Genomic DNA, 27,718 nt, shown 5'->3' on the forward strand with positions numbered 1-27,718 from the left:
AAGGGTCCCGCAGTGCCTTCTTTCTTGTTGGACTAGAAACATACTGCTGTAGAAAGTTTTCCTGAGCACACTCTAGAAACTGCTGCCCCTCACTGTCCTTTACACAGCTATGATCCCAGTCTATATTTGGACAATTAAAGTTCCCCATTATAACTACTCTGTAATTTTTGCACCTCTCTGTAATTTCCTTGCAAATTTGTTCTTCCATGTCCTTCTCACTGGTGGCCTGCAGACAACACCGAAAAATGTAACTGAACCTTCTTTGTTCCTTAGCTCTCGCCAAATTGATTCTGGCCTCAACCCCTCTGGGACATCCTTTTTCTCCAGTACTGCAGTGCTCTCCTTAATCAATACTGCCACCCCTCCCCCTTTTTTCCCCTTTCCTATCTTTCCTGAACACCTTGTATCCAGGTGGTTGCATAGTGGTAATGTCACTGGACTAGTAAACCAGAGCCCAGGCTAATGCACTGGGTACATCGGTTTGAATCCTACCATGGCAGATGGTGAAATTTGAATTCAATTAATAATAAATCTGGAATTAAAAGCTAGCCTAATGGTGACCATGAAACCATTGTTGATTGTTGTAAAAACCCATCTGTTTCACTAATGTCCTTTGGGGAAGGAAATCTGCTGTCCTTACTTGGTCTACATGTGACTCCAGACCCACAGCAATGTGGTTGACTCTTAAAAATGCCCTCTGAAGTGGCCCAGCAAGCCGCTCAGTTCAAGGGCAAATTAGGGATGGGCAATAAATGCTAGCCTAGCCAGCGACGCCCACATCCCACAAACAAATAAAAAAAAACAATTAACTGGGCACCACCAGTAATGAAGTTAATGATTGGTTATGGTCAACAGTAGTCAAAGTAACAATGGGAGGCGGTTGGCCTCTCCATCACGTTTGGGGTCCTTGAATGCAGAACCAATGAATGTTCCCTGTTGTAATCATCTGTTGTGTGATTTACCGGTTATCATGTACTTATTAACCAGGTATTGCTGCTCCATGCAGCTTGTACACGACGTCCACCGTTCCAAAGTTCAATCCATCAATAAACCTGTAAAGGACAATCTTGTTTGCCCCAGTCTGCCTGAACATTGCCATAAGTCAGGAGTTTCCTCAGACAAGCACCCTCTCCATCTCCATAACCTCACCAGAAAGGGGTTTCTGCTGCATATCCGTGAAGTGACAGCAGTGGAGCAGGAGCAGCTCCGAGGAAATTTCCAACCATAATGTTAGCTTAGTATTGTGTAGAAATTTTCCCAAAATTATTAATACTGCAATTTGGGAGATACTCCCAGAACAATTGAAGCTTAGCTGTTTTATCCAACATCAAAACAACATCATTGGGAACAGAACGATCTTCCTGAGGCATGTAGTAGTCTTGGGTATAGTAGGCCTGGGGCAAGCATAGAGGAGAACTCTCTTATAAATTACTGCAAATATGTACCATCTGTTGTGTATGACCTTTACTTCCAAAGCTCTGGTCCAGGGCTGTTAAATGATGCAAACAATATTTACTAAGTGCTCCAATAAAAGTTTACAACACTTTGGAACAAATTACAGTGCTCTCTCTGGAAGCTGATGTAACTAAAGAAATATTGACCTTGCACATCTTAAACCTATGTTTCGTGCAGCTCCTTGAAGATCGGATTGGGACCTGATCTGCAGGACATCTTCATCTTTCCACAATGGTCCATCCCAATGGTTAAAACCTCTGTACTTAGCCTCATGAACATCAAATAACATTTTGATTTCTCTCAAAGAGAGTGAGGTGAAGAAGAAATATTATTGTATTCTTGAGAAAGCCATGTAAAGAGGACCCATTGCAAACAACAGCATCCAGCTTTGATTAAGCAATACCTTACAGACTAACAATATGACTATGCCTCAATATATTTTAAAAAATGAAAAATTCATTGTCGCTGTCTCGACACTAAAGTCTGGAACTCTCTCCCTAAACCCCTCTACCATGCTACTTCCCTGTCTCATGACAAAAACCTCTTCAAAACTTTTCCAATGGTTACTCAGCTCCCTTAATTCTTTTGTTGCTATCGTTTCATGCCCAGTTCTGCTCTGTGGAGCACCATAGGAGGTTTTCTATGTTAAAGGTGCTCTAGAAATATAGGGGTGAATTTTAACTCCTAAAAAATGGATGGGTTAGGATCAGATCAGAGATTAAAATTATAAAATTCTCAAGCCTGATCCCAACCCTCCTTCAATCCACCTGCTTGTGGATTTAACTGCGTTGGGACAAGGGACAGGCAGCCAACCCACTGCCAGGAGGCTGGTTGGCAATTTAAATATTCTACTGAGGCCAGAATCCTCTGACTTAGCCTGCTTTACAGATTTAACAGTGGATGGCTGGGTTTCCCAAGCCTCGGGAAGCCCAGCATCTGAAAGGAGGTGAGGGAGAAGTGCCTTTACAGCACTGCTTGTGGGCCAGGAGGAGCAGGAGTGCTCCCCACCCCCCGTCCCTTGCACAGCCCCCATACAAATAACCTGGGTTCCAGAGTCAGACCCCAACAAATATTGTCGGGTATTTGACTCCCCTCCCCACCATTCTCCAAGTATCAGAGCCATGGACTGTTATTATAGACTTACATAGAAGTTACAGCACAGAAACAGGTAATTTGGCCCAACTGGCCTGTGCTGTTGATTATGCTTCACTTCAGCCTCCTCCCACCCTACTTAATCTAACCCTATCAGCCTATCCTGCTATTCCTTTCTCCCTCGTATGCTTATGTAACATTCCCTTAAATGCACCTATGCTATTCGACTCAACTATTCCTTGTGTTAGTGAGTTCCATATTCTAACCACTCTACCCAAAGACATTTCTCTTGAAATGCTTGTTGGATTTATTTGTGGCTATCTTATATTTAATATTTTGGATTCCTCCACAATTGGAAACATTTACCCTATCAGTCCCTTCATAATTTTAAAATCTCCGTTAGGGTACCCCTTGCCCTTTTCTGGTCTAGAGAGAGGAGTCCTAGTCTATACAATCTTTCTCATAGTTATAACCTCTGATATAATTCTGGTAAATCCTTTTGCACCACCTTCTGGGCCTCTATTTTTTTTGTAATATGGAGACCAGAACTCTAAGTGCACTAAGTGTTGTACGTATGAACACATAATTGGGACAGATTTTCACATTCAATGACGCAGTTGTATCTGTGTGGAAATATTCATCTGTTTTATTCTCTTTAATTTCTGTATTAGGGCTATTGCATCACCCATGCCAGCACGAAGCAGAGAACTGTGGTTTGTTTGGCATGCGCCAGCGCACTGAGGGGGCGGAATGTTATGACAAAACTCCACCCAGGTAACTCATTCATCTGTGCGACAGGCCATAAACAGAGCCAGATTGAAGAAACTGGGCCTTTTAAGTGTCTCCGAGTTGCCAGGGTGAGCTATGCTTTAATCTGGACTAATATTTAATGAAGTGAGTATTGACATCACTGTTATACTGTGCCAGCCACTCAGTTGGGGGTGGGGTAGACTTTACAGCAGGTCTCATGGCAAACAGTATATTTTACATCAAACAGTCTATTTGCTCAGCAAACAGAGTCTATTTGAACAGATTCTCTATGAACTACAGCAAACAGAACTCATGACTGAAACTACAGCAAAGACCTCCAATAAAGGCATATTTATTTTTGTAACAAAATGCAGTCAGTGGAGGATGGGTCCATAACACACACTAATTATTTCTCCAGTAAAATGCTGTGAGTAGGGGATAGTTACTGTTACGACTGAGGCAGGAGAAGTGCACTGTTTATTCTAGTCCCGCGTCTCCAAAGGTCACACCATCTATTTAAATTTTCCCACTTACCGATACAATCATATACTCTATTTTTCCCAAAATAAAATACACCAACCAGGTTTCTTTAATAAACAACAAAATTATTAGTTTATTTTAAACCAAGTCTTAACCAATAATGAAGTAAAACATACAGACAAATTGCAATATTAAAGCCGCTTATTTATCCTAGCCTTCACACATATACACCAGTTAACCAGGAAAAAAAAGTAAAGGGATTTTTGATTAAAGTTGTTACAAAGAAAACAGAAGAGAAAAAAAAAACATATAGTCTGAAGAGAGGGTATGGAAAGATGTCCTTTGTCTTGGTTAAGCATCCCAAATGTGTCAATGGCTGTCAATGGGATCTTCCTAGAACAGTTCTTTCCAGGTGATGTTGATGATCAGTTTGGGTAGGCTTTCCAAAAGATGTAGCGACAGTAGTTCCAAATAGGTCTTACAGCAGGAAGACAGCAACAAGGTTTCAGTTCCCACGCATTTGATGTGCGAAGGATTCTTCAAGCAGGCAGGGTTTCTTCAAATATAGGAAGAAATCGGAATCTGACACATTGGAAATGCAGGGTTTCATTTCAAGAGAGAGAAAGATGAGCTGTCTTCTCTGGCAGGCTAGAAGCAACTGGCTTTTTAACAGTTCAAATTGAAACCAACACTTTCTAGAAAGAAAGTCTCCTGACAACCAAAAATCTTGGCTTGTCACTTCTTTGTAAACATCTCCCCAGTCAAAAACAATCCCTGCTGGATTATTTGAAAAAAGGTGCCTTCCAGTAACTTTTTACAGTTCAAGCTCAGCCCAAACCTTCTGGTGAACTCCTTTTAAAAAACAACACACAAAGTTCCAGCATCTATGGAATTCTTTTCAGTTTTAAAACACAAATTCTCAAAATTTAACCAAAAAGAGGAAATACTCGTAACTTTACATAATATAAATGATGGGTATAAAATCAATCCTAGTCACTTACAGCAGTGTGGCCTCCAGGGGTGATCAATGGGGGAATTACCCAAATTATCTCCATTCTGGCTGGGATTTGTGGGATCACTGTATGCAACAATGACTTAATTGCACTAATGAGGAAGGGCTGCCTTTTTGTAGGTGTTGATAATGAGATGTCCAACTCCTGTCTACCAGTTCAATTGGGAGTAAAAGATTTACACGGTATATTCCCCAGTTTAATGTGGTAAGAGTACCCATGATGAAGGTTTCATCTGTTCAGGGGGCAGCATTGCTGACCCTTGAGTTCTACCTTTTGCACACTTCGCTATGTGTAGCAAACCATAAATGAATTGCTCACCAATCATGTAATATGATGAGATTAGCGAAGCTGGGATTGTTCTCCTTAGAGCAGACAAGGTGAAGCAGACTGTCAATAGAGGTGTTCAAAATTATGAGGAGTTTTAATAGAGCAAATGGGTAGAATCTGTTTCTAGTGGCAGGAGGGCTGTTAACCAGAGGCCACAGATTTAAGATAATTGGCCAAAGAGCCCTAAGGATGTAGGAACAGCTGGAGACCATTCAGCTCCTCAAGCCAGTTCTGCCATTCAGTTAGATCATGGCTGATGTGTATTTTAATTCCATTTACCCACCTTGGCTCAATAACCTTTGATAACCTTGCCTAGCAAAATTCTATCAATCTCAGCCTTTGAATTTTTATTTTGCCTGCACCCTCCCAAACCCACAATATCTTTTTGGAGGAGAGTGTTCCGAATTTTTACTACCCCTTTGTATGAAGAAGTGTTTCCTGACATCAACCCTGAATGGCCCTGCTCTAATTTTAAGGTTATCCTTCCTTGTTCTGGTCTCCGCCACCAGTGACACTCTATTTGCCTTATCAAATCCAACCAGAGAGAAAATGAGGGGAATTTTCTTCTACAGTGAATTGTTATGATCTGGAATGCACTGCCTGAAAGGGTGATGGAAGCAGATTCAAAAGCAACTTTAAAAAGGGAGTTGGATAAATACATGAAAAAAAACATTGTATGGCTATGGGAAAGAGCAGGGGACTGGAACTAATTGGATAGTTCTTCCAAAATGCTGTCAGACACACAATGGGCTGAATGGCCTCCTTCTGTGCTGTATGCTTCTATGATTTTATGAAATGCTGATGTTTGCCATCGATACATGGATGTAAGGGTTTCCTGATCTTCGGCCTGTTTTTGTACGGAGTGGGGTGGGGGGGTTAGTGGGTGGTGATGCAGAAGGTTGGTGTTCTTAGGCAGAATTTTTACAGTCGTCTTTTGAATTGCTTCTGGAATTATTTGGGGGCATATTTCCCTTGAGGGCTCTCCTGCTTACCACAGTATCGTCAGTGGTAGTGCCCACATGGGCTGCAGGTGACTCTTGGGCCACAGCTTACATTTTGACTCCAACCAGAATCACAATGGCTTTTTCACATGGATAATACTTTCTTAATTAAGTGTTCTCAGTCCTGCTATAGGGAGAGCGACTGTGGCAGCAGCAACAACTTGCATTTATATAGTGCCTTTAATGTGGTAAAACATCTCCGGGTGCTTCACAGAAGCGTTATCAGACAAAATTTGACATGGAGCCACATGAGATATTAGGACAGGTGACCAAAAGCTTGGTCAAAGTGGTAGGTTTTAAGAAGTTTCTTCAAAGAGTGGAGAGAAGTAGAGCAATGGAGAAGTTTAGGGATGGAATTGTCTGCTATAATCTCAGCGAAAGAGCCATGGAAACCCCAGGAAAACAGTCTAACCATTAAGGCTGTTTGCCGTTGACAATTCTATGATGTACATTTAATGCTGGGCCACAGTCTAATTCTAAAACCACAGCAACTTTAGCTGTTGAATGCTCCGATTGGATACGTTTAGGGAGAGGTTAGGGCCTTAACAGCTGAAAGCACAGCCGCCAATAATGGAGTGATTAAAATCGGGTATGCACAAGAAGCCAGAATTGGATGAGCACAGATATCTCGAGATTCAGTTTGGTGGTTGCCAGTTCAGCATTAAGCTATCTTATATTTAAAATATGGCAGGTGGCATTTGCAAAGAGCTGGACGATTTTACTTTTCTCGGTTACAGGTTGACCTTTCTACCTCTGAAGCCGAAAATAGCTTGGCCTATTGGGAAGAGAAATGGTTTTCTTTGCGGAGGGAGACATCGGTGCAGACCATCTCATGGGAGATCTCAGCGGCCAAGGCCCAACTGGCAGTAAGAGTCTTGGCCTACCGAAACGGGGCTGGATATAATGATGGTCAACTGATCATTGGGACAATCTTTTCCTCGGTAATAAAGCCAGGATAACATGTTCAGATGTAAAGCAGAAAACATTGGAAATAGACAGCAGATTCATCAGGTTGTCAGGAGAGATGACTGGTCAAACATTTTCTGTTCTGATGAAGTGTTTACATGAGAAACATTGTGGGTGGTGGGTGGGTGAATTCCTGTAAGAGGGCAAAGAGTAGGGTGGGGTGGGGGTGGGAGTTCTCAGTTTGTCTGCTTTAATCTCAGAGAAGGAGCCGTAGAAACCCTAGGAAAACAGCCTAACCATTAAGGCAATTTCATGATGTGCATTTTGCTGGGATACAGTGTAATTCTAAGACCACAGCAAGTTCAGATTGGCAGCATGTAATTCCCGAACAATCCACATATTGATTGGGGCTGAGCCTGCATGCAGTTTTAATTTTACATTTTATCAAAGCCCAGCACAGAGACGCAAATTAAAGAGAAGCGTTTCGCAAGTTCCTATTTACCTTATATATGAAGTGCCCTACATTGAGCACGCTGTGCACGCTGGGGCAAAATTTGACACTTGGGGCCAGTTGAGGTGAGAAACGTCATGCGCGCCACTCCTGATTGCTTCTGGCGTGGCCCATGCCGATCACCGTTGTTGAAGACGATAGTGCGGGCATGATGTACATGTGCCGTAAGAATGCAGAGTAGGTTGATCCAATGCTGATTTAATGCACGACCTGCCATTTTCAACATCGCCTTTCTAGTTAACACCCTCTCTTAAACATGCACAGCCGAGCATGTGTTCAGCTGCACAAGGGGCTCCCTCCTCCTATTAGCACTATTTAAAGGGATCCATCCAACTTGCTATCTATTGGCTCTTGCAGAGTTTGAGAGTTCGGTTGTTGGAAGAGTTCAGAAATGTTGGTAAACTCTGCAGGAAGTGGTGTTGGATGTTGGGAAGGTGGCGATTATTACAGGAAGGCCTCTGAGTATGCCACTTACTCTCAGTCATGGGGGCTATAGGCACAGTCCACCTTGGACCGTTTTTTTTATTTGTTCGTTCATGGGATGTGGGCATCGCTGGCTAGGCGAGCATTTATTGTACATCCCTAATTGCCCTTGAGAAGGTGGTGGTGAGCTGCCTTCTTGAACCGTTGCAGTCCATTTGGGGTAGGTACACCCACAGTGCTGTTAGGAAGGGAGTTCCAGGATTTTGACCCAGTGACAGTGAAGGAACAGTGATATAGTTCCAAGTCAGGATGGTATGTGGCTTGGAGGAGAACTTGCAGTTGGTGGTGTTCCCATGCATCTGCTGCCCTTGTCCTTCTAAGTTGTAGAGGTCATGGGTTTGGAAAGTGCTGTCGAAGGAACCTTAGTGAGTAGCTGCAGTGCATCTTGTAGATGGTACACACTGCTGCCGCTATGTGTTGGTGATGAAGGGTGTGAATGTTGAAGGTGGTGGATGGAGTGCCAGTCAAATGGGCTGCTTTGTCCTGGATGGTGTCGAGCTTCTTGAGTGTTGTTGGAGCTGCACCCATCCAGGCAAGTGGAGAGTATTCCATCACACTCTTGACTTGTGCCTTGTAGATGGTGGACAGGCATTGGGGAGACTGGAGGTGAGCTATTCGCACAGATTTCCCAGTCTCTGACCTGCTGTTGTAGCCGTAGCATTTATGTGGTTGGTCCAGTTCAGTTTCTGGTCAATGGCAACCTGCAGAATGTTGATAGTGGGGACTCAGCGATGGTAATGCCATTGACCGTCAAGGGGAGATGGTTAGATTCTCTCTTGTTGGAGATGGTCATTGCCTGGCACTTGTGTGGTATAAATGTTACTTGTCACTTATCAGCCCAAGCCTGGATGTTGTCCAGGTCTTGTTGCCTCTGTACATGGGCTGCTTCAGTATCTGAGGAGTCGCGATCGGTGATGAATATTGTGCAATCATCGGTGAACATCACCACTTCTGACCTTATAATGGAGGGAAGGTCATTGATGATGCAGCTGAAGATGGTTGGCCTAGGACACTACCCTGAGGAACTCCTGCAGAGATGTCCTGGGACTGAGATGATTGACCTACAACAACCACAACCTTCTTCCTTTGTGCTAGGTATGACTTCAACCAGCAGAGAGCTTTCCCTCTCATTCCCATTGACTCCAGTTTTGCCAGGGCTCCTTGATGCCATACCTGGTCAAATTATGCCTTGATGTCAAGGGCAGTCACTCTCACCTCACCTCTGGAGTTCAGCTCTTTTGTCCATGTTTGAACCAAGGCTGTAATGAGGTCAGGTGGAGCACAAACCTGCTGTCCTCTCTCAGGATGACAGCATTTGTGCTCCCACCATTGCCTCATTGTCAGTCCCCTTGCTTTTGCCTCTCAGTGAGCCAGCCAAGATTGCACTCTCCATGCCGGGTGATGCAGTCCGAAACTGAGCCTTCAAGGCCCAGAGCCAGGTGCGGACATCTCGCAAGGCCATCAACAGTCTCTCCCACTGAAAATCAGCAGCCTTCCACAAGTCATGCTGCAGCCACTCGGGTAGCACAGTGTAGGAGCAGTAGACCAGGAATAGACACCTGCAAGAGAGGCACTAAGGGAATGCACAAGGGTGATTAGCTGAGTATTCTGTGGAGTATTGGATGCATTTCCGCCCGGCAACTGGACAGATGCTAGAAGGCCACAGCTGGGGAACTGAGAGAAAGGGTGGAGGGAGGGATGGTGAAATAGAGAGATTGTGTGGGGATGGGCAGATCAGGGGCTCGGCATTGGATCGAGAGTTGAGGGTGTAAGAAACCGTGAGTTGGGAATGCTTTGAATTGCAGGGAGGGTGGCAGATGGCAGCACATTAGTTTGGGGAGCTGGGAGGAAACAATCCAGCTCTTGCTTGCCCACTGGCCGTGCTGGAATGGCATTTACCTACTGCATCCGACACTTCTTTCCTCCCTTTATCTGTCAAGTTTCCCGATCCTGCTGCCTTTAAATCCAAATGGGGCTAAAAGCCAAGGCACGCAGCCTCATTAACATATTTAAATTGCTGACCCACCTCTCAAGATGAGGTAACTCGCCCGCTCCCAACCTGCCGAGGTTAAACCAGAACGATGCATGTTCACAGTGGGTTTGGGTCAGGTTTCCCATTCTGAAGGATGCAACATATCCCCTCACCACTCTTCCCCACCCCTGCCCTGGAATTCCCCCCCATTGTGCGTGTAACTGGCAATGGGTAATACAGAGCATTACCTTTTAACCCTAAAGAATAATGCTGGCAATAAAATGAACAATTAACTTGCTCATTAAAAGTTTGTCATATCATCATGCTGATTTTAAGGATTAAATGTTCAGGCTCTGTCCCCATTGTGCACCATTTTAGCAGCAGTGTTAAGCTGTTGAATTAAAAGGAGTTGATTCCTCCTGTCAGGAGCAGGGAGAAAAATGTCGCACAAATGTTGTCGACAATAGTAATTAATTTCTCATTTATGGTGCAACACGTTTTCCTATATCTCCTCTGGTTGTCTTGATCTAGTTGCTTGCCACGTGTACTCAAAGACTAGGACTCACCAGGCCAGCTTGCAGACTGTACACGGCAGATGGAAGCCTGATCCTGACTACAAGTGAACTGACAGCATGGGCAGTCAACGAGACTTTACAGGCGAACAAATCAGAAACAAAACGAGATGAACAGGTTGAGGGTGGAAGAGCTAAGGAGTTGCCAAGTGGGGAGACTGAAGAAGGTATACCAATCTTTTTATACACACCTTAACCCCCCACACTCCCCTGTCCATTTGTGGGCTCTGATGTAAAGTTACTGATGATTTACTGTTAACTTTGCCTCTCCCTTTAAAGCTACTGCTGCTCAAGCACTTCCCCCTTGGGGGGGGGGGGGGTGGTCTAACTTGTTAAACAGCTGTTCTATGAGGGACCAGAATACCAGGGAGAGCTCACCACCTCTTCTTCAAGTAGTGCCATGAGGTCTTTTACTTTTACCCACAACAGCAAACAGGATTTTGGCTTAACGTTTCATCTGAAAAATGGCACCTGCGACAGTGCTGCACTCCCTTGGTACGGCATTGGAATGTCAGACTAGATTACGTGCCCAAGTTCCTGGGGCGGGTTTAAACCCACAACTTTTCTCATTCAGAGGCGAGAGTGTTACCAGCTGAGTCACAGTTGACCCCTCTTTCAGTTGCAAGGTCTGGTGAAAAAGTCAGAAAGGACGTGGGGGTAAGTGGAGCTGCCCCACTACTGAGCGCAAATGGGATGGCAGCAATGGTCAGAATATTGCCCACGTTATCTTTTAGTATACACGCTCCGCAGCATGTAGACTCGGTTCATTCCTGTGGTGCTTGTTTCCACTCTCAGGGTTCGGCAAGTTAGCCCAGTCTGAGGATGACCACTTGGAGCAGAGGTTACCGCGGGTGACCCCAGAGGATTTGAAGAGTATGGACACTGAGCTCATAAGCCTTATTGTCAGGAACCCCATTGAGGTCTGGGTATCCTGTGGAGAGCCGTTCGTGCCTTTGAGTGGTAAGAGTTTAATATTTGATATTTCAAGCCTTTAAAATGGGTGCAGCATATCCTCAGTGTAATGTGTTCATATAGAAACTCATATATAAAGTAGTTCATTATATTTGCAGTCAGAACAGGAAATGCTGGAAACACTCAGATGGTCAGGCAGCATTGACCTGAAACACTGAGAGGAATTTTAAACCCCAATAACGTGTGTGTTTGGATCAAGTGGGATATTAAAATGTTAAAAATCTTAAATCCAATCTCAACCTGCCTCCAACCTCCACCACTTCCAGTTTTAACAGGACCAGGGGTTGGGCATCCAGGAGGCTGGTCAGTCATTGAAATATTTTAACAAGTCTGCATGCTTCAGATTTAATGTCCATTTTAAATTTAATCTTGGCTGGCTGTGTTTCCTGGGCATCAGAAAAGCCAGCAGCTAAAGAGAGGAGAGAACTGCCGATTCCAGCAGGTGAGTCCACTTAACTGCTGGATTCAGGTTAGCAGCTTCCACCTTCACCTCAGTCCATGATCGGACAGGCCCTCCGAGCCATGATCTCCAAACTCCTCCCTTGTCTTTCCAATCCCTCCCTCCTGTCTCTATGCTCCCCAGCTGCATCTTCTGATCTCCCATCTGGCCTTCGATCTCCTCCTGGACACCCCTGTCTCCCTCTGACCTCCGATCCATCCCTCCCTCCTCTCCACTCATCCCCTTCTCTCCACTTCTTAGCTATTGCCTGGTGCCAAGAGCCCATGCACCCACAGGACTTTCTTCTGGGTTCTCTCCGGGTAGAACAGTCCCCCCACCTTTCTCTTTCCCTGTTTCCAAGCTAACATTGGGGCCATTACCTCTGTTCCTCTTTCCACGTGTGCGATCTGACCTGCTGAATATTTCCAGCAGTTTTTATTTTGCATTTCCAATGCCTGCTTTTATAATTATTTGCATGCAATTTTCTATCATAAGATTGATGGTTAATATAGTCACATTTGAAATTTGGATCTATTTGTGCTGCAGTGATGCTCAGTATTGAAGTAGACTCCAGGATTTGAGACTGCTTATCATCCTGTTATATTATCATATGATGGTTTCTTTCTCCTCCATTCTAATTGAAGCTTAAGCTTGTTTAAAGATCCAGATGACCTGTTCAGTTTCCTGTAACTGCATCTTGATTTGGTGGAAGACCTGAAAGTGTAACTGCAGATTAGAATGCCCAAGCCAGACAGGTTGAAAAGCAGAAGCCAAGCTAAAGGCAATGCACAGCCCTCCTGGTAAGGGGTTATGAGTCAAAGTAATGACCCATCCATAGAACAATGCTGTTAGTTCCGGGAACAACACAGAGACAAATCTGTTATAGACTCGCAAACATCAACTGTAGAGAACCAGGAGCTCCAAGGTAGTCAAACATTTTACTCTGGACAGACATCAAAGAAATGGATTGTTTTGTTAGGCACGGGAGATGAACTAATCAACGGACAAACTAACTAACCTTGTCAAAAGGCTTTTAGCCATCAGGATTGGCTCTTTTCACTGCAGAAGCATTTGATTTAGGAACGCAGGAATAGGAATGGGCCATTCAGCCTCTCAAGCCTGTCCTACCATTTAATTAGATCATGGCTGAACTGTATCCCAACCCCACTTACCTTTGCTCCATTTCCTTTGCTACCCTTACCTAACACAAAGCTAGCGATCTCAATCTTGATAAGTCAATTGACCCCCAGCAATTCACTTTGTGCCATTCCCCTGCCTTCTCCCCATAACCCTGCACATTTTTCCTTTTCTGGTAACTATCTAATGCCCTTTTGAAAGCCTCGATTGAACCTGCCTCCACCACAATCTCAGGCAGTGCATTCCAGATCCTAACCACTCGCTGCATGAGAAGGTTTTTCCTCATGTCGCCATTGCTTCTTTAACCTTAAATCTGTGCCCTCTCGTTCTTGATCCTTTCACGAGTGGGAACAATTTCTCTCTATCCACTCTGTCTAGACCTCTCATGATTTTGAATCCCTCCATCAAATCTCCTCTCAGCCTTCTACTCTCCAGGGTGAGTAGCCCAAGCTTCTCCAACCTAACCACGTATTGGAAGTTCCTCATTCCTGGAATCATTTTTGTGAATCTTTTCTGCACTCTCTCCAACGCCTTCGCATCTTTCCTTCAATGCGGCGCCCAGGACTGGATGCAGTACTCCAGCTGAGGCCGAAGTAGTGTCTTATACAAGTTCAACATAACCTCCTTGCTCTTGTCCTCTATGCCCCTATTAATAAAGACCAGGATATTGTATGCTTTATTGACCGCACTTTCAACCTGCCCTACCACCTTTAATGACTTATGCACAGGTCCCTCTGTTGCTGCACCCCCTTTAGAGTTGTACCCTTAACTTTATATTGTCTTTCCATGTTCTTCCTACCAAAATGAATCACTTCACATTCCGCCACATTGAATGTTATCTGCCACTTGTCCGCTCATTCCACCAGCTTGTTTATGTCCTTTTGAAGTTCTATACTATTCTCACAGTCCACAATGCTTCCAAGTTTCATATCATCAAGTTTTGAGATATTCATCTAGCCCAATCAACATATCCTTCTATTCCTTTCTCCCTCATGCATTTATCTAACTCCCCCTTAAATGCATTTATGCTATTCACCTCAATTACTCTTGGTGGTAGCGAATGCCACATTTTAACCATTCTCTTAATAAAGAAGTTTCTCCTGAATTCCCTATTGGATTTATTGGTGACTATCTATATTTATGGCCTCTAGTTTTGGATTCCTCACAAGTGGAAAGATCTTCTCTACATCTATTCTTTCAGACCCCTTCATAGTCTTAAAGTCCTCTATTAGGTCATCCCTCAACTTTTTCTTTCAGTCTTTCCTATTGGTTATACCAATTCTGATATCATCCTTGTAAATTTTTTTGCACCTTTTCCATTGTCATTTGAAGGAGGGTGTAGTGCAGATTCACCAGAGGGCTCCAAGGGTTAGGTTATGAGGAGACATGACATAAACTAGGCTTGTAGTCTGTGGAAATTAGCAGGTTAAAGGGTGATTTGATTGAGGTTTTTGGGATTTTGAAAGGATTTGGTAGGGTAGATAGAGAGAAACTTTTTCTGCTGGTGGGGGAGTCTAGGACAAGGGGATATAACCATAAAATCAGAGCCAGACCATTCAGGAGAGAAGTTGGGAAACGCTTCTTCATGCAAAGGGTGGTTGAAGTGTGGAACTTTCTCCCATAAAAAAGCAATAGGTGATAGGTCAATTAATGAATTTAAATCTGAGAGCAATAGATTTTTGCTAGACAAGGATGAAAAAGAATAAGGAGCCAAGGTGGGTGGATGGACTTAGGATACAGATCGGCCCTGTTCTCAATGAATGGTGGAACAGGCTCGACGGGCTGAATGGCCTTCTCCTGTTTCTATGTTTCTGTGAGAATACGTTACAATCAATTTTTATTTTGTCTCTCCTAAAATATTAGGGAAGGTGTGGACGGAATCACTCTTGACTTAGTGGAATAGTGTAAAACGGGCAGCCAACCCACCCAATTTCCATTGAAGTCAATGAAATAAGAACCGGGGGATGGTACAACAAGTGGGTGACCCGCTTCGCCAGGTTTCTGCACAGGCGGAAAAATTGAAAATCATGCACATTCTGCCGTACTAGTTGGTGAGACCCTGGCCGCGCGATTTGATAAGACCTGAAAATGGGTATGGGGATCACAATGCACCCATTGCTTCCGATGCAGACAGCAGCAAATTTTGTGCTGCCTGCTCATTTGAAAGATTGCTGCATGCAGCCAGCATTAAGCACACTGTTGAGTGGTTGTACATCTGAGCAAGGGACGCAACATCGTGCCTGCATAACGTAGAGCTAGCCTGCCCCTGGTTGCAGCAGGTGCTGGAACTAGTTGCAGAAGAGAGTGTGAGCAAGAGGAACACAGAATGATGGCACAACCTGGCGGAGACCGGCATCCAAGATTTTCTGATGCTGCACTGGAGGCCTTGGTTGCAGAGAAGGAGAAATATCATCTATCCACAGGGGACCAGGAGTCCATCTAGACAAAATCCTAGAAGGCTGTGAGAATAGACAGCTGTGGCAATCAATGCCAGTAGTGTAACCCCTAGGATCTGGATGCAGTGGCGCAAGAAGTTCAATGGCCTCACATGAGTGGTCAAGGTCAACAAATGCATCTTCAAATGCCATATCCTAACAACTGCCCCACTAGCCTCACACACTGTTCAATGTACCACACTCTCATCACTCACCTGCCAACAATCTCTATCAATTACAACTTACATTTATATGCAGTTACGACCGACCGCTCCTGACAAAGTCCCTAATCAAAATATACGATTCTGATTGTGATGGGAGAGACGCACTGATAATTCAGTCCAGTCACTCCACAGATCGCCTAACATATCATTTAAAATTTTCCAAATTATAGAAAGACCTAGCCAAATTGTACCATCTATTAACCACCGAATGAGGCTAATAACCAAATTAACTCTTTAATTGGAAAAACTAAATTCTTAAACACTATGAAGATATAAACAACATTTAAAATAGAAAAAAATTAGAGTCCTTGCAAATTTAAAGTCCAATGTTGCTTGAAGTCCTCACAGAATGTTACTTGAAGTCCTCACAGAGTGTTGCTTGACATCCTCACAGAATGTTGCTTGAAGTCCTCACGGAATGTTGCTTTCCTTCTTCAGTGAATTTCAACAATTAACGACTTGCAAACTCTTTCAATGAAATCAAGCTGACTTTAGAGTTTTTGAGGGATAAATGATTGTCACAGTCTAACTTCCCTTTCTTCAATTTAAGTTACCAGAGATCTCTGTTTTGGCTTGACTTTTTTTTTAGAATTTTGAGAGATAATAATTAAACAGACTAAAAATCCTATTCCTTCAGTTTATATATATGAGAGCTCTTTTTCCAGGTGCTGACGCCACATCTGTGTCTGTGTTCTGTTAGAACAAATTGTCTTCAACTCAAAGCCAGTTCAAAATTGAATTGTAACAAATGTATCACTTGCTACTCACTCCCAGTGGCTGCATCTATGGCAACGAGAGTGCACCCTTTGAATCGCAGTCTCCAAATGGCTGTTTCTAACTGCAACCGAAAATGCACCTTTCTCTAACTCCTGAGGCTTGCTGGTTCTTAAAGCAATACTGATCCTCTGCAAACCTTAAAGGCAAACCGCATATTCCTGAAAAAAAACTACAGGACTATGACACCTCCGCCCCTAGCAGAATGAAACGCCATTGCTGAAATGCATTCCATTACAATGGGTTAAAAAAATACAAATTGAAAAAACACAAATATTTTGTTTCACACATTGACAGATATACACATTTCCAAAGCAAAACAATGTTTACACTATAGCAACAAGTTCCACCAGAACATTTTGGCTTTAAATTTTTAAAAGGTTGTACCAATTAACCCATTTTAAATTTCCAAGCATAGTCTTCCAATTGTTTTGTGTTTTCCTTCCAAGTGTCCCTATTGTCCATCACTTCAGCCAGGTGAGCTGCACAGCTAGGAGCACTGACAACTACTGGGTTCACTATTCTCTGCAAAGTTTCTTGAGTACCCCTTAACCTATGTGGCATCACTTGACACTGGAAAATCCTGTCTGGTGTAATAGAAGCTGATTTTTTCTTACCCTGGGGTGTCAAAGGAATTTTACAGTGTCCTTCCAACACATCTGCCTCTTTAAGGCATATTGGGTTGCCCACTCTGTCCATACAGTTCTTTAAATGAGAATTTGGTAGGAGTCTGCCTTCTTTACCACAGTTACTTTTCTAGAGTCTATACAAATGTAAGCTGACCCACCAGGTTTAGTCATCAAGACCATCTGCGAATTCCAGCTGTCCTGACTAGGTTCATCTAAGCTGTCCTTCAGCATGCATTGTACCTCTGCTTCCACTTGGGCCTGTCTGTCTGGACCTAAACAACAAGGATGTTGTTTTAAAAGCTCCCCCTATACACACATCATGTGTGGCTAGGGTTGTACATCCTGGCTTATCCCTACAATCGTTTTGAAACATTGTGAAAACCCTTGTTAGGACTTCACGCTGTTTTGCCACTAAGTGGAAAAGCCTATTGTTTAATTTTCCTAGCCATTCTGCATTCACTAATTGGATAGTTGGAGATTCAATCTAAAAATTTCCTAGACCTACTTCTGCCTCATCCTAACGATCCTTTTCCTTCTCCACAGTCGCGATTACCTGACATACCTGTACTGGTTTATCCTCCTCCCTGCGGTAATATGATTTGAGCAAATTAATGTGACATAATTGGTTCTTCATCCGGCGATCAGCGGTGTCATTCAAGTAATCTACCTTACCCATTCTTTTGATCACACTATATGGGCCACTGAACCATGCTTTCACTGGTTCTCCCTGTGATGGTAACAACAGTAATACCTCATCCCCTGGTTTTATGGTAGGTTGTGGTTTTCCCACCGTTTGACAGGTGTGGCATGCCCTACAAAATTGTCTCACATCCTTTGTAAGACCTGGCCAGTAATAATGTTTGCTTACGTGTGATTTGGTCTTCCGAATTCCCCTATGTCCTGAAAAAGGAATGTTGTGTGCTAACCTTAATAATCCTTGGCGATATTTAGGTGGTACAATTATCTGTTCAACAACTGTGCAGTCTTCGTCGGCAGGTCTATGAGGTGGTTTCTGTTTCCTCCTCAAAACCCCGTTTGCCATATAATAGCCTTCTGGAACTCCTTTCACCTCAGCTTCTGACAGAGCCGTCTGTGCTATTTGGTAGCTCTCTGGATCAGCTTGCTGTGCTGCAATGATAGATGATCTGTTAAACACCTCAGTTGGATTATCGAAATCCCCAAATAATATTTCAGATGCCTGATCATCTATTTGTGGTGCCCCTTTTACCTCCGACAATGGACCCTGTTTAGCCATTGCTCAGGTAACTACACGCACGGGAAATATTCTCAGAACTTGCTCCTGTAATTGCCCCGTTTCCTTAATTTCACATGGTTCCTCTGTAACCATAGAAGAAACTGATATTTTTGATCCAGCCAAATCATTTCCTAGGAGTAGATCAATTCACTTTACTGGTAAACTGTGGACAACACCTACAGTTTATACAAATGTACGGGTATATACTCCCCGCCAATTCCATTAACTAAAACTTTAGCGTTCAAGGCGCTTTCTGGTGGAAACCTCATATCTTTCCCCAGCAAGAGTGCTTGGGATGTTCCCACATCCCTGAGAATAATTATTAGGTTTTCCTGCCTCACTTACAGGATATGGAGTTACTCTCCCCTTTGACAAAAAATCATTAAAACTCTCAGGTATTTTATTCTTAACCTCTACACTCCTCTTAGTTTTAGTATCTGGTTTCACATTCACAGCTGTCGTTAAAGCTACAGCCTGGTTTGCTATACTCTCAGTCAGTCTTTTCTTCTGCACTAACTTTGCATACCCCAACAAGTCCTATGGGTTTACCTCACAATTTCCAGCACTCTGAACGAAGATGACCCATTTTGTTGCAATGATAACACTTTGGCTTGTGAACCTCACTTCTACCCTCTGCACCTTCCTTTCTGACCTGAGGAGGTGATCCTGGGGCATTCCCAGCTGTTCCTTCTTGTCCCCGGCTACTTGCTTTCCTTTCACTCTCCCACTTTCTATCCTTCTTGGGTTTATGGGGGTGACGAACAAAATAAGTTGGCTTATTCACAAGCTCAAAATCATCAGTAATCTCTGCTGCTTGCCTAGCTTTCAAAACTTTCAGGTTATCTGTATGAGTTCTCACTACTGAAGGAATGGAGTTTTTAAACTTTTCTAAGAGAATCAATTCTCGAAGGTTCTCATATGTGGTTTCTATCTTTAATGCCCGTATCCAACAGTCAAAATTAATTTGCTTCACCCTCTCAAATTCTAAATATTACTGCCAGTCAATCTCCGTAAGTTCCTAAACTTCTGACGGTAAGCTTCAAGGACTTATTTATACACAGCGAGAATAGCTTTTTTGCCATCTCATAATCTGCAGAAGTCTCTTCAGGAAGCATAACATAAGCTTCATGAGCTCTGCCTACCAGCCTGCCCTGCATGAGCAATGTCCAGCTTTCTTTCGGCCATTTAATCTGTTTGGCTATTTTTTCAAAAGATATGAAAAATGCCTCTACGTCCCTTTCCTCGAACTTAGGAAGAGCCTGTATAAATTTAAACAACTACTTGCCGGGTCCTGATCTAAATTCAGATTCTTCCTGACCCGAATTTTCCCTGGATTCAAGACTACCCTTTTGAATAGTTCCATCTCTTTTAACTTAAATTCCCTCTCTTCTCTCTCACTTTCTCTCCGAAATGCTCTCTCTTTCTCTCTTTCCTCTTTTTCCAATTCAGGTTTTCTTAATTCTTTTCTGCCACAAGTTTTTTTGTTTCTTTTTCCTGCTGAAGCTCCAGTTTTTTCATTTCTAACTGGATCCTAGCCAATTCCACTGCATCAGTCTCGGACCTATTGCCTTCATGTCTCTCAGGTTCCCTTTCTTGTTCCTCGTATTTCCCTTCATCTGTATTATCATCATCATCCTCTTCTTCTACTAATTCCAGATGTTCGGCTATTATATCAATTATCTCTGTTTTTTTGGCACCTGATTTCAATTCCAACCCCAATTTCGCTGCCAATTCTTTTAATTTGTTCTTAGTTAAAATTATTAAGTCACTCAGGGAAACATTCTACTTTCCCAAAAACTCTGCTAAAACCACTAATGCCATAACAATGGTATAGACTGTACCTTATTATACAAGAGACCTGGTTCTTTTAATTTCTTTGTAATTGGTGTCCGATTTAGATTCTAACAATCAAGTTTCCAATTGATAAGATCCCAGACTCGAGAGCAATTAATCTGATGCCAAACATAGGACCCCAATTTAAATATGTTATCCCAGAGACAAGTAATAACTATGATTCCAAATGCGAGCCCTCCAAATTTGTGTGATTCTGATCCCAGACACAAGACACAGAATTAAATATGATTCAACTGCGAGCAAGCCCCCAATTAAGATATGATTCAAAACCCGAGACCCAATTAATATGTGATTCAAATCTTGAGTGTACCCCCAATTAATATGCTATTTAAATCCCGGGACAAGCCCCCAATAAATATGTTACAACTGACCGCTCCTGTCAAAGCCCCCAATCAAAATAATTCAATCCCGTCACTCCTCAGGTAGCCTAACATATAATTTAACAGTTTACAAATTAAAGAAAGACCCAGCCAAATTGTACCATCTATTAACCCCCGAATGAGGCTAACCAAACCAGGTGTCTTTAAATCAACAAATTAACTCTTTAATTAGAAGAACTAAATTCTTAAACACTATGAACAACACTTAAAATAGAAAACATTAGAGGCCTTGCAAATTTACAGTCCAATGTTGCTTGAAGTCCTCACAGAATGTTGCTTGAAGTCCTCACAGAATGTTGCTTGAAGTCCTCATGGAATGTTGCTTTCCTTCTCCAGCCAATTTCAACAATTAATGACTTGCAAACTCTTTCAATGGAATCAAGCTGACTTTAGGGTTTTTGAGGGATAAAAGAATGTCACAGTCTAACTTCCCTTTCTTCAATTTAAGTTACCGGAGATCTCTGTTTTGGCTTGACCTTGTTTTTGGAATTTTGAGAGATAATAATTAAACAGACCAAAAATCCTATTCCTTCAGGTTAAATGGCTGAGAGCTCTTCTTCAAGGTGCCGACACCGCAGCTGTGTCTGTGTGTCTCTGTCTGTGTTCTGTTAGAACAAACTGTTTTCAACTCAAAGCCAGTTCAAAATTGAAGTGTAACAAATGTATCATTTGCTACTCACTCCCAGTAGCTGTATCTATGACAACGAGAATGCACCCTTTGAATCGCAGTCTCCAAATGGCTGTTTCTAACGGCAACCAAAAATGCACCTTTCTCTAACACCTGAGGTTTGCCGGTTCTTAAAGCAATACTGATCCTCTGCAAACCTTAAAGGCAAACTGCATATTCCCGGAAAAAAAAATTACAGGACCATGACAATGCCTTATCTCACCCTCACACACTTAACACTGCTGCAAGCTTCATACCTACATTTCACAGTTTGCACACTCTGCCAGCTATTCAACCATGACAGCCACATCTCCCAAACACATTGCACCACACTCACTGACCTAATTCCCTCTCTTTTTCAGGAGATGATAGGACGTAACCCTAGGCAGGTGAAGCTAACTGACAGCAGAAGTGTGGACGCAACATGGATGCCATTTTGGACTCGAAACGGCTCCCATGGCATTGAAAATATGTGCACTATGTAGCAAATTTTGCAGCTTCTGAGTTTACACTGGTAATCCACAATATTTCCTACACAAGCCTCTCTGAAAGGATCCATTGTTCACTTTGCATTCTGCTAGCTTGTGCAAATGGTCATGTTTTAGTTCATTGTGTCCTGTGGAAGGAGCCTTGTGTTGAGATCATGAAGAAGTATCCGCAGCACACTCAAACCATAATAGGACCAATGATCTCTTTCTCGCGTGTTTTTATGCAGCGCAAAATTCAGCCATTAACTTTCTGGTGCTGATAGAAAATTCACCACATCCTCACAGCAATCAAATTGAATAATATAAAGCTACAGAACACAGTGGAACAGCACATTACTAAATGTTTCGCTAGTTAAAATAAGTCAATACTTTCTAGGGAGTCATATTCTGGGCCACAGCTTAAATGATTAATCAATTGCAGGCTAAGAATATGCTTAATTACAAAATATAATGAATCCTGCAGCTTATTGTCTCATTTAACCCAATGCTCCTTTTCTACTAGCATTCAATGAAGCAAAGTAGTCTGAAGGGAACCAATGCCAAATGTTCCTTCTCATTGCAAAATATATAACTTGCATTCAAACAGAACAGAATCTAAAAAGGTGAAAAAGCTGAAAGACGGAACCTGTTCTGGATGAAGATTTGGGTCTGTGCCATGCGAAAGCTTAAGATTAGATTAGATTAGAGATACAGCACTGAAACAGGCCCTTCGGCCCACCGAGTCTGTGCCGACCGTCAACCACCCATTTATACTAATCCTACACTAATCCCATATTCCTACCAAACATCCCCACCTGTCCCTATATTTCCCTACCACCTGCCTATACTAGTGACAATTTATAATGGCCAATTTACCTACCAACCTGCAAGTCTTTTGGCTTGTGGGAGGAAACCGGAGCACCCGGAGAAAACCCACGCAGACACAGGGAGAACTTGCAAACTCCACACAGGCAGTACCCAGAATCGAACCCGGGTCCCTGCAGCTGTGAGGCTGCGGTGCTAACCACTGCGCCACTGTGCCGCTTGATGACTGAAAAAACGATTAGAGATTTTAATGGGGCAGTAGACAGATTTGAGGAATGCGATCCCCAAAATACTGGAAAAAATCCTGGAAAATCCCCAGATCCCATATAAAATGATGGAACATGACTCATACAGTCACCATATACCTGAAGCGTTAACTCTGTTACTCGCTCCTCAGATGCTGCCAGACCTGCTAAATATTCCCAGCATTTTCTGTTTTTGTACCATAAACCAGTTGTCCATATTAACAAACGGGCCAGATTGTGGAGAGCAACCCTTAAAACACTGGATCAAAAATCCAGCAACGTCCACGCAATGAAAACAAAATTTGATTTTTTCAGTCACTGAGGCAGTTGGTCTGTTCCCTTTCAGACCATATATACTCTCAACTCCTCCAAATAATTGAACAGCAACAACTTGCATTTATATAGTGCCTTTAACATAGTAAAACATCTCAAGGCACTTCACAGGAGTGCAAACAGACAAGAATTGATACTGAACCATAGAAGGGCCTATTTCTGTGCTGTATAACTCTATGACTCTAAGAAGATATTGGACGACAAATCCTGCCATTCACTTGCCCATAGATTTTCCCTGGCGTTTTGCACAGCAACTTGCAATCAGTGACCTCCAAATGGCACGCACCCTCTACAGGGCATCTGGGACCTTTGTGAACAGAGCAAGCAACCGCATGTCACTTTAACCAATCAGATTGAATAATCGTTAATGGGCCACACAGAGTGTGAACCAGAAAGTGTTGGGTAGAATATTGAATTCAATGTCAAATGAGGTATAGAAAGCAAAATAAAGAGAGGGAAAGACTTGATTAAGAGAGAGAGAGACAGGGATAAAAGAAACGGAACGTAAAAGTAAACTAAAAGTTTTTATATACATTTTTTAAAATCTCCAACAATAATTCAAATGAGACTCCACACTTATAAAGTGAATTTTCTGTGTCAGAGAGGATTTTTGACATTAATTACGATTTATCACAGCGTTAAAAGGATACATAGACTGAAATGGACAAGAAATAGCTTTCGGTTTTGTGTTTAGTCTGTATCTACAATGTCAGTACAGGAACTTCACACCGTTCAATACATTTCAACAGTGAGTCAGACAGCAAGATGCCATTTTTGTACATCTTTCAGAGGAGTGGCATCTCGGATTACAACTCCCGAACTTTGAGTTTAATTGCACATTTCAGCTCGCCGGTTGTTACTGTCTGATTTGCGCATAAGTAACGGCGAGCGCTGTTAGCCTCACCATTATTTTCACAGCACTATCTGGGTCATTAGAACAGGCTTGGTCAATGAGGTAGGTTTGAAGGAGGTTCAAACAGGAGAGCAAGGTGGAGAGACAGAGGGGTTTAAGGAGGAACTTCCAGAGTTTTGGGCCCAGCTGGCTGAAAGCACAACCTTCAATGAGGGGAGGAATGAAGTAAGAGATGCACAAGAGACCAGAGACTGTTCACATAATTATCACTGTCTGTTGAGCAATTAGCCTCCCACCTACCAACTTAATTAGCCACGTAGATGGTAGAGATAATGGATAGGGTGAAAATTGATAGGAAGGATGTACTGGAAAGGCTGGCTATGCATAGACTGGATAAGTCACCTGGTCTGAATGGCTTGTATCTCAGGTTGATAAAAGAAGTTGGGGTGGCGATAGCAGAAGGGATTGCCATAATTTTCCAATCTTCCCTAGATACCAGGGAGGTGCCAGAGTATTGGAGAATGGCAAATGCGACACCCTTATTCAAGAAAGGGTGTAAGGACATTCCTAGCAACTACAGCCCGGTCAGTTTAACTTCAGTGGTGGGTAAGGTTTTAGAAACAATAATCAGGGAAAAAAATCAACAGGCACTTGGAGAGGTTTGAGTTAGTTCAGGACAGCCAGCACAGATTTGTAAAAGGCAGATCATGTTTGACTAATCTAACTGAAGTTTTTGATGAAGTAACAGAGAAGGTTGTTAAGGGGAGTGCAATGGATGTTTTCTATATGGATTTTCAGAAATCGTTTGACAAAGTACCATGTAAAAGGCTCGTTAACAAAATTGAGGCTCATGGAATAGGACGATCAGTGTCAGCTTGAATAAAAAATTGCCTTAAAGACAGAAAAGCTGTGAGTCGTGGTAAATGGTTGTTTTTTTCAGACTGCAGGAAGGTAGACAGTGGTGTTCCCCGAGGGTCAGTGCTGGGACCGCTGCTTTTTTGATATAGATGAATGACTTGGATATTGGAATACAGAGTAGAATTTCAAACTTTGCTGATGATCCCAAACTTGGAGCTGTGGCATACAGTGAGGATGATACGAACTACCTGCATCAGGACATAGATTGGCTAGCAGAATGGGCAGACAGGTGGCAGATGGAATTTAACACAGACAAGTGTGAGGTGATGCATTTTGGATGAAGGGCTAGGGAGAGGCAATATAGACTAAATGCCACAGTTCTAAAGAGTGTGCAGGAACAGAAGAATCTGGGGTTCATGTGCATAGATCTTTGAAGGTGGCCGGACATATTGAGAGAGTCGTTAATAAAGCATATGGGATCTTGGGCTTCATAAATAAAGGTATAGGTTACAAAAGCAGGGGAGTTACGCTGAACTTTTATAAAGCTCTGGATAGGCCACAAATAGAGTATTGCATCCAGTTCTGCTCACCACACTTTAGGAGGGTGCAGAGGAGATTTACCAGAATGGTTCCAGGGATGAGGAATTTTAGCTACACGGTTAGGTTTGAGAAGCTGGGGTTTTTCTCCTTGGTGTTACGACCAAGGTGGGAGGAGTGCATTGTTTTTTCTAGTTCCACTTCTCCACAGGTCACAACATGTATTCAAATGTTTACCCAGTTACTGATACTGTCAATCATAGACTCTTTTTATCCCAGAATAACGTACACCAACCAGGTTTCTCTAATAAACCACAAAATGATCAGTTTATTATCAAACAAGTCTTAACCAGTAACAAAGCAAAGCATTAACACACAGATTGAAATATGAAAGTTCCCTTTTACCTTAGCCTCTCACATACACACACACACACACACACCCAAGTTAACCGAAAAATATAGAGAATTTCTCTTTAGAGCCCTGTCACAAAAAAAAGAATGATTTGACCAAATGCTTGCTAATTCCTGAAGAACAAAGAGAAGATATGGAAAGATGCCAGTTGTCCCTTTTTGGATTGGCATCCCAAGTATGGGTTGATGGCTGTCAGTGGGATCTTTGTCGAACAGTTGTTTTCAGACGACGTTGAAGATCAGTTTGGCAGGATTTCCAGGTGAAATGCAACAACAGGGATTTCTGGCAGGCCTTTCGAGAGAACTGCAGGATCAGTGTCTCTATTTCTTACACTTAATTCTCAGGAAGTTCTCAAAGAGATGGAAGAGGGTGCTGATGGTGACTGCTCTCTTGTCAGGTTTTCTCCAACTGCCTTCAAAACAATTCACCTCCCCCCCCTCCCAACACACTGTCCAAAGTGAAACCAAAAACAATATCTCAAGATTGTGCCCTTTACACCAAGGTCTAGGTCATTAATATACATCAGGAAAAGCAAGGATCCAACACTGATCCCTGGGGAACTCCACTACAAACCTTCCACCAGCCCAAAAAATATCCATTAACCACTACTCTTTGTTTCCTGTCAATCAACCAATTTCGTATCCATGTTGCTACCATTCCTTTTATTCCATGAGCTACAAGTTTGCTCACAAGTCTGTTGTGTGGCACTGTATCAAACACCTTTTGAAAGTCCATGTACACCACATCAACAGCATTGCCCTCATCAACTCTCTCTGTCACCTCTTCAAAAAACTCCAACAAGTTAGTTAAACGTGATTTTCCCTTAAGTAATCCATGCTGGCTTTCCTTAATTAACTCACATTTGTCCATATGACTATTGATTTTGTCCCAAATTATTTTTTCTAGAAGTTTTCCCATCACCTAAGTTAAACCGACTGGCCTGTAGTTGCTGGGCTTACTTTTACACCCTTTTTTGAACAAGGGTGTAATGTTTGCAATTCTCCAGTCCTCTGGCATGATCTCCAAGTCTAAGGAAGACTGAAAAATTATGGCCAGTGCCTCTGTGATTTCCATCCTCACTTCCCTCACTTCCTTGGATGTATCTCATCCAACCCTGGTGCCTTATCCACTTTAAGTACAGACAGCCTATCTAATGCTTCCTCTTTATCAATTTTAAATCCCTCTAGTGTCTGACTTACCTCCTCTTTCAACATTGCCTGTGTTACCTCTTCTTCCTTGGTAAAGACAGATGCAAAGTATTCATTTAAGACCTCAGCTATGCCCTCTGCCTCCATGTGTAAATCGCCTTCCTGGTCCCTAATCCTCCTTTAACACCCTTTTACTATTTATATGCCTATAGAAAACTTCGGAATTTCCTTTAATACTAGCTGCCAGTCTCTTTTAATGTTCTCTCTTTGCTTCTCTTATTTGGTTTTTCACTTCCCCTCTGGAACTTCCAAATTCTGCCTGTTTCTCAGTAGTATTTTCGACCTGGCATCTGTCATAAGCACACTTTTTCTTCTTTATTATAATCTCTACCTCTTTTGTCATCCAGGGAACTCTGGATTTGTTTGCCCTACTTTTCTCCATTGAGGGAACATAACTTCCTAGCTCCCTGAAATCTGCTTTCAGGACCTCATCCTCCTTCTTACCTATGTCATTGGTACCAATGTGGACTATGACCTTTGGCTGTTCACCCTCCCCCAGTAGAATGTCCTGCAGCCTCTCCATGACATCCTTGACCCTGGCACCAGGGAGGTAACACACCATCCTGGAGTCAGGTTTACTGCTGCAGAAACGCCTGTCTGATCCCCTGGCTATCAAATCCCCTGTCACTATTGCCCTTCCACTCTTCTTCTA

General features: G+C 42.8%; 1 protein-coding gene across 5 annotated transcripts in view; it reads left to right on the forward strand.

Moving 5' to 3' along the window:
- Nucleotides 1-27,718, forward strand: part of LOC137377181 (doublecortin domain-containing protein 1-like) — an 822,721-nt gene that overhangs the window by 661,408 nt on the left and 133,595 nt on the right. For all 5 annotated transcript variants that reach the window (XM_068046610.1, XM_068046609.1, XM_068046608.1 and 2 more), the window contains 4 exons: nucleotides 3,219-3,404; nucleotides 6,856-7,059; nucleotides 10,522-10,729; nucleotides 11,358-11,522. In XM_068046610.1, the coding sequence (XP_067902711.1) occupies nucleotides 3,219-3,404; nucleotides 6,856-7,059; nucleotides 10,522-10,729; nucleotides 11,358-11,522 (763 nt within the window). The remainder of the gene's footprint in view (nucleotides 1-3,218; nucleotides 3,405-6,855; nucleotides 7,060-10,521; nucleotides 10,730-11,357; nucleotides 11,523-27,718) is intronic.

Source organism: Heterodontus francisci, chromosome 14 (genome assembly GCF_036365525.1).
Source record: "Heterodontus francisci isolate sHetFra1 chromosome 14, sHetFra1.hap1, whole genome shotgun sequence".
NCBI lineage: Eukaryota > Metazoa > Chordata > Chondrichthyes > Heterodontiformes > Heterodontidae > Heterodontus > Heterodontus francisci.